At 40.2% G+C, this 8,152-nt stretch overlaps 2 protein-coding genes across 2 annotated transcripts in view; one reads left to right on the plus strand and one right to left on the minus strand.

Moving 5' to 3' along the window:
- The window catches only part of LOC138058234 (protocadherin Fat 4-like), a 78,261-nt gene extending 78,033 nt beyond the window's left edge, over positions 1-228 (plus strand). The window contains exon 23 of the mRNA XM_068904131.1: positions 1-228. This exon is cut by the window's left edge and continues 574 nt beyond it. The gene's annotated coding sequence lies outside the window, so the exon portion shown is untranslated.
- The window catches only part of LOC138055683 (uncharacterized), a 1,842-nt gene extending 434 nt beyond the window's left edge, over positions 1-1,408 (minus strand). Inside the window, exons 1-3 of the mRNA XM_068901566.1 lie at positions 1,000-1,408; positions 654-917; positions 1-21 (exon numbers count right to left, since the gene is read on the minus strand). The exon at positions 1-21 is cut by the window's left edge and continues 434 nt beyond it. Coding sequence (XP_068757667.1) covers positions 1-21; positions 654-917; positions 1,000-1,408 — 694 coding nt within the window. The remainder of the gene's footprint in view (positions 22-653; positions 918-999) is intronic.
- Between the last annotated feature and the right edge of the window lie 6,744 nt (positions 1,409-8,152).

The following is an 8,152-nucleotide window of genomic DNA, read 5'->3' on the forward strand; positions in this document are numbered from 1 at the left end:
TTCCAATCATAGAACCAGCTCCTTATACATAAAAGGTTACTTTAAAGGTATGTTACTCAGGTTTGGATGTAGTTTCCTGTAAATTTTGGACACTTGTCTAGATGATACATGTAAATCATAACCAGCAACACATGGTGTCGGCAAACCAACTGCCCAAACTAGATAATAAAAGTGCTCAAAAATAAATAAATAGAAATATAAATAAGTAAACAAATAAATTATCTTATCAAGCTGACATGTTTCAGTACTGTCCCACTTTTTTGTCTTCTGTTCATCTTTTGGGATTATTCTTTACAAGCTTTGAAGGCCAAGCAGATTTTATTTTCATGTAATTGGATCCTTATCAGGGATACCCTTTAAGCTCCTTTACTGGCAAACCTCAATACAAGTGTCAATGTACAGTATTTTTTGCTCATCAACCAATCCCTCCCTTGAAAAAGTAATTGCGGAAAGATAAGTCACTTATTTTCAGTGGCTGGAGTATCATTTCATTTACCATTTACAGATTTTTTGTGTTTGTTTTTAAAGCCCCTTTTATAATACACATCAGCAATACAACTTAGGTATATAATTTTTAGTTGTGTCACAATGGAGCCATTTTTCAACTGCATTTCCGCTTACTGTCAACAACCTTTGTAAATTATTTTCAGTACCTGTTAGATTATTATGACCCTTCCCTCTCTTCTGCCACCCCATGTCATAGGACGCCCCGATTGGCACTGCTTGATCTTGGATGCACCCCCACTCCATCTTTTCTTCCTCCATCTCTAGGTCACAGGACTTGTTTGCAATATTTTCTATGGCGGGGCCGATTTCACGTTCTCTTGCTTTCAGTGTGGTCACACAAAGAGTCGGGATATTAAGGGAAGATAACAGTGCATTGACATGTGTTGGTCCCATTCCTGCATGTAGCATGCCTAGGGTAGCGAATCATCAGATAAATTGTCGGGCAAACTATTAGTCAAAAAACATGATCTGCTACAAAGTCACGCAACAAACCTGCGGCGAGTTTGGTGTTGACGTCGAAGATTGGTCGTCCACGCATTGTTCCAGCCACCCTATGAGTTTTGTTCGTTTGGCACACATTTATTTCCCCACAATCTGGATTGCAGCAGGTAATGTACAGGAAAGATCCTAACCCCGACACTGTTTCGTCCGTTACGTTGGATAATTGAAGTGGCTTGGCACAAACTTTACATCCACCATCGAGGGCCTCTGCGAGCAACTCGAGCTCGACAACACGTCTACCGCTTATTTTACTACCATTCTGAACACATAAGGCCTCGTCACGGCTAGGCGATTTGTCTATCGAACTTTTCGCTAAATTTATCCTTCGTTCAACCTCCTTGCTACTTCGAAAGCGCCCTTTTTTGTCATGGGACAAGCGAGCCCTTTTTGCGTCCGCCATCTTGGATGTCGCAATGTTATGCGCAGTAGAAGATGCACAGTGCAAAACCAGGGAATCACCTTAAGTGTTGAGCCGCACGACTCTCGCATCATGTGATATTAACGCTGTTGACATCACACATGCAGTCAATGAACAAAGTTTAAAGAGGCTATGCTAAGTTCTAAAAAAAATTATGGAAAGCAAATTTTGCGTCTAAAATCATTATTTCTAGGCATGTAACCCTTGGCAAAAGGAAAGCCTACAATGTAGCTACCCTAATGGAAAATATTACTGATTAATTAAAGAGAGAAGGATTTACAGAATGCTGTTATTTTGTTGCAGGAAACGTCAGGGTCAGCTCAGCGGGCGTTGACCGAGAAGTTGCCGAGTCTTTCCGACTGGTGATCCGCGTAGGTCGCGAAGACTGTGATGTGAACAGGACAAGTGGCGATGGGAACGGGAGTAAGAAAATGTAGTAAATAAAGTATACACCTAGTAAAAAAAATAATAAAAATAAACAAAAAAGGTCTCTGTTAAGAGCCTGAAAGGCCCACCCGGCTGGCGCTTATCTCTGGGCAGGTCATAGCAACTTTATGTCTCTTATAAATCATCAATTGAGTGGACTCCTTTGTACTGAAGTGTACCTCCGCGCCACAATTAGAGCATCGATATGATTCAGTGAAAACTACTCGAGGTCGGATTCACAAACAAACAATCAATTTCTCTCATCTTCCGTTTCCGCCAAATCTGTGCTGTTTGTTGTAATTTAAAAAAAAGATTCGGTACCCGATTAAAATATCACCTACAGATAAGAAAATTCATTGAAGGAATCTTTGGTGTTCCTTCAGATGAAGACGGTAGCGAACAGGACAAGTTAGCTTCCGTTGCTTTGGTGAATGTGATTGTAACGGATGTTAATGACAACCCACCTCGCTTCCTCCACCCGAACTACAAGTTCCAGCTTGGTAGCCTAGACGCTACGGAAATCGGCCGAGTTACCGCGAGTGATGACGATCTAGGTACGGGTGGAGACGTCAAGTTCCGACTTCTCGAACAGACCGAGGTAAGAGGAGTTGCTGACGTCATTATTCGCATTTTGTTTCATTAATTAAAATACTAGTTTGCTCACAGAAGGCATCTTGATACTTACAAATGTATTTCAAAAGGTAAAAGAACTTGTTAAACTTAGTTAAATCTCCAATTTTAAGCCTTTTAGCGGATGAGCCAGTTATTAGCCATCAGAAACTGAGAATGTCTTGGGTGGCAAAGGCGCTTATGATTCCATACATTTGTAAAAATTGCGAATTTTCAAAGCATCATTGCTTGGAGATTATCTGATAAATCGAGTTCACATTTTCAGAGGTAGCTCCTTATGCAATGCCCTTTCAATGTCAGTACTGTATTATCGGCTGACATTAGAAAACGATAGCTCTGTTCTAATAATGCAAAAAATGTAAACAAAGATTCACCTATTGTTCGGCTTTATAATTACGCGTAATCCAAAGTCTTCGTCGTTTTTCGAGATTACAAGTGAAACTCTATGTTACCTCCCCCGTTTTCGCTGAGATGAAACTGACACTTCTTTAAAAAGGTATTATTTTAAACTGCGTGCAAATCTCTGCATATAGTCAATCTCCATTGATTTTCTTCTTCTTCTTCTTCTTCTTCTTCTTCTTCTTCTTCTTCTTCTTCTTCTTCTTCTTTTTCTTCTTCTTCTTCTTCTTCTTCTTCTTCTTCTTCTTCTTCTTCTTCTTCTTCTTTGTGTTAGGTTCAAGGACAACGGTTAGTAAAAGTGCAAGCCTATGACATGGGAAAGCCCAGTCTAAACAGCTCAGTTGATGTCACTATAGAAACCAGGTAAGTACCAAACAAAGAGCAGATTGAGTCTGTATCAGCTGTTACTTGCATACTTGCAAGTGGGCTACGGTTGTCTCCATAATGGCGGATTCAACATCAAATGCCAGAATGTAGTGTCTTCAACTGACAGGAAATTGTCCAGAAATGTTAATTAGACGAACATTGGTTTCAATAAGCGTCACAAAGTGTTCACGTCCTCGTCATCACTGGTTCAAGTAAGGATAAACAGGTGAATTTCCCCTAAGCTAAAAAATAACTCAAACCTCATTTTATCCTTACCTTATCTTTGGAAATAGGTAGCAGTTTAGGCTTAGACTTATAGGAACACTTCGTGTTGAACGTCAAAATTGGGCGTGCATGTAATTAAGTACTCTCAGAGAGTAGAAAAATAATTTGAATGAGAAAGAACATTTTTGGTATAAATAATGTCGCCAAAAAGGAATGCCCATTGCCATTGAACGCAAAATATCACCAGGAAATAGCTCGCAGCAGCTGCAAGCTCGGGAATGACTGTATACAACAATTGGATTATGGTTGTAATTGATCCTTATGCCCGATAAAGAATCTTTCGGACAGTATTTTCATGTGGTCCTTATAAGTGCCACTAGGAAGCGGTATCGATATTGACATTGCTCGCCTCGTTAGTCTAGTTGATATCGGAAACTATAACGTGAAGCCATTGATCCAGGTTTGACTCTCTGTCTCGCCTATCTTGAGTCTTCATGGAGGCACTATAGCCCAGTGATTATGGCGCTTGCCTTGAGGTCTCAAGACACGTTCTGGTAGTCCCTGGTTCAATATCTCAGCTGCACTTGGAAATAGCCAACTAGCATGCCTCCGGCCAGTTAGTATTCGTGACAGTTGTTGTCAAATGTTCTGTTCTGTCGTGATTGTGTTTCATTTGCCCTGAAAAGCCCTATGGGGAGTGGTCAATTAAGTGTGTATGTATATATGTATTAGTATCGACATCCACGGATCGACATCGGTATCGAAATTAGTTTCAGAACGAGAATTAGTATGTGCGGCGTGGATATCATTATAAGTATCAGAAATATCCTAATATGCATTTTAATCTCTTTCTCTGCTCTCCTAATCTCCAATATTAGTATCACATGTGAAGCTATGGTGTTCAGAGTCACTGAAGACGGGATCATAAAAGCCGACACCTTGTGTGAATTCACCGAAAAACCAAGTGTTGCAACACGACTTGTGGGAGACAAACACAAAGTAGGTTTAGCATATCGAAATCCTGTTATTTCGTGTACACATCACAAATTGTCCCTGTGATAGCTCCAACAAGACAGTTACGGATCACTATAGTGAGGAATTTGTTAACGTTATGAACTCTGTTTTCTGATCAAGCTTGAGTTTAAATCTTAAAAATTCCCAGCTCTACTAACAAAGATAATTGATTTAATAGGGTGCGATATTTCTGTGGGTTGTTAAAGCTTTTTAATTGAGCAAAACACACGACAAACCTGTACTTTATTCAAAGGCACAAAATGCTGATATTAAAGCCATACATGTGTCTGATTCAGTGTCGTGAATTAATCTATGATTAAAACAATCTGAAGGGAAGAGGATTATGGCTGGGAGATTCGAATCAAGCCCACGCGTAGTAAAAATGTGTAATTTAAATATGTTTCGTGTAAGAGAAATGACCGCTTCGCGCAAAAATGTATCTCCCAACGTTAAAACATGTCTGTTAACAACCAATTTCAGGTTATTTTACCTGGGGCTCGCAAGATAACCTCATCCTAGCCCTGAGGTATCATTTACCGAAAACGTCTCACAATAAAACTCCCTTTGCCATATCGGTCCGATGTTTGTCTGCTAATCGCCCATTCTAAACTTTGGCACACATTTCCTAAAGAGGTCGGTTACTCACCCGACATGATAATGACGCAGTGGCGCGTTGAAGTCTGTTCGATTATGTGTTTGTCATGTTATCCATTAGATGGATCATGTAATTGAGCTTATTGTCTCCCTGGTAGCTGAGCTGTTTGGCCAAGGGCAACACCAAGCCTGAATACCGCTGGATGAAAGATGGACGATTTGTCTCCAACTGGGATGATCTCGGTGATTACGTTATTGAGGAGGCCACTGAAGATGACCAGGGAGACTATTCTTGTTTAGCTTCAAGTCCAGCTGGTTTGATACAGTCCAGTGTGGCTTACGTAACCGTAAATGGTAATGTAACGTTTACCCGTTGCTTAGAAGTCATTTGAGTGATTAATTGATTGCGCGTTACAGACGAAAGAAATTGTCCACTAGTCAAGTGCGAGGATCATATCTATCTTTCTTCTATTTTAACCCGCACTTCAAATATACATTTCTTTCGTCAAAAATCATCTTAAAGTATTAACCATCTGTGTTGATGTGTTCATCTTCCTTTCATCTTCGCTTTTGCCCATTTGTCCAAAAAAATTATAAATTTTAGTTTTAACGGGAAGTTTTGGAGAATTCTATCAGCGTAGCGCAATCGCTTTTTCATGAGGCAAATAAGTGTAATTTAACTTGAAGTATACGCATATTGGCAGACAAACAAAGTTTCTGATCTCATTGCTTTCGTGTACAAATTGCAGATCCACCAAAGATCACAGTACAACCAGTCAACAGCAGCGTGCAGCTGGGAGGCAGGATCACACTGTATTGCAACGCATCTGGGGATCCTGTGCCTTCATTTAAGTGGTTCAAGGGTGGCATCCCAATGGTCGAAGCTGCAGGGATTAAACCATTTCTCCCACAGCTTGTATTAGAAGATGCGCTCAACGAAGACGAAGCACGATATTACTGCGAAGCTTCTAATATCGCTGGCAAAATACAGTCTAACTCTGCATTCCTTAAGGTTTTCGGTGAGTAGTCGCTTGCTAACTGCAAGAGTAACGACTGACGTCCGCAGCACATGACTAAAATTTCACTATATTTGTACAACGGCTTTTTTAAAGACCGAGTTATTTTAATCTCCACTAAAACAAGAAAATAACTTTGAAATACTGAACATAATGCTTACCATCAAAATTTTTCGAACTTTTTCTAATGGTAGCGTCTGTATCCGAAATAAACAAAATTCAAAAACGCCTGTTTTGGCTTTCAAGTTTCCCGGGTGCTGCCATTTTGAGTAGCTGTGGCGTTTATAGGTTGCCCAATTGTTTCAAAACAAAAGCTCTTTGTGTGAATACAATAAAGCAACCATTACCCGTCACAATTATTCCAAATGGGAGCGCCCAGGAAATTTGAAAACTAAAACAAGCTTTTTGCGTTTTCGGATACAAACGCTTCCATAGACCTAATCGGCTAACTCAATGTTGTACCCCATTCAAATCTCCCGGGATTAAGATTCTTTGTGTATTGTATTTGCATGATAATGGAGAAGTCATATTTAAATGATATGGAAATACCTGGAACAAAACGTTTTACTCGCAAGGGGCTTGAATTGGGTACAACATCGAGTTAGCCGATTACGTCTATCGGAAAAAGACCGAACACTTTTGAATGTAAACATTATGTTCATTGTTTTAAAGTGAAATTCTTGTTTTAATGGAGGTTCCCTTCGAGCTTGATTTTCTCGCGAGAAGAGACTTTTCCAGCTAATCACAAGTACAAGTCTTGCGTGAGGAATTATTACCTATGGGATTGAGAATGGTTACTCATGCAAGCCAAATCTTATTTAAGAAATCGTCAAAAAATGGCTTGATCTGTAAAAATGATCTTCACACCCAGTATTGGAGTTGAAGCTTCCTATTTATGGACTCCTGCGGACGTTCGTGTGGACGTTATAATAAGGAGGTTACTCAAGGCCAACGACGTCGCCACCGAGAACATTACAGCCGTTTATACGAGAGAAAACAAGCCGCGGCTTACATAAGACGCGAACACCGCGTATAAATGGTACAAAATCTACGTTCACGGCTTTCTCAAGCCGCGGCTTATCCTGGCCTGGGAGTTTATACTCGTATAAATAGTACCTTTCGCGTATTATGTACGGTGCGGCCAGAGTAAGCCGCGGCTTGTTTTCGCTCGTATAAACGGCCCTATTGTCTAAAAATATTATTTCCCGTTATTATAATACCCCAATATTGTGCCCGAAGTCGTTTGGAATGGAAAGTGTGTATGAACATCACAGGAATAAAATTGGCATGAATTGTGTGGTTGTTTGGGGAGAAAGTTAAAAATGTTTCGTCGTGTTCTCACGTCCTCTACACAACCTGAAATTTGGTCAATTCAAGTCGTTGTCAGGAAGAGGACGACAAAAAATGTACTGAAATGAAAAACGCCCGTGGAGGGCGTGCGGAGTTTTTTTTTTTTTTTTTTTTTTTGGCTCATTAGAGCTATTGGTTGTTTACTATTTACAAGCGGAAACCGGTTGGCACTAGGTTTGTTCAAATGGTAAGCAAAAAACTCCCGAATGGAAAATTTAGTTGGAATAGGCGTGTAGTTCACGTTTACTGTGAGAGTCTGGAGGGAGGCAAAATTATGGGGGAATGCAAATGGTAAACACGTTTTCCGTTTGGAGAAATCCCGTTTTCTCCGGAAATTATCCGTTTGGGAAGACCAAAATAGCCTCACCATTTACATTCCAACAGAAATTTCCGGATTTTTTTGGTAAATGGTAGACAACCATTGTTTCATGGCGTTCTCGTAGCCGTCGTCGTCGTCCTTGTGTAAGCTCCCCAATATCGCCGTTAGATGTAACAGCTTCCTTTTTGGTTTACTGCATCAAAATGTCACGATTTTACCTGCTTTTTCAGCCAAAAAAGCACTAGTGTCCATGACCCTCTCCGTAAAGAATCCAAACAAAGATGGAACCTGTCAAATATTTGACGTCAAAAATTTTCAGGTATGATTCTTTGTGCTGCAGCCTCGCCTCCATGATTGCGATTGAGACATTTTACTCTGGCTAAAAAT

This window comes from Montipora capricornis, chromosome 7 (genome assembly GCF_036669925.1).
Source record: "Montipora capricornis isolate CH-2021 chromosome 7, ASM3666992v2, whole genome shotgun sequence".
In the NCBI taxonomy this organism is placed as follows: Eukaryota; Metazoa; Cnidaria; class Anthozoa; order Scleractinia; family Acroporidae; genus Montipora; species Montipora capricornis.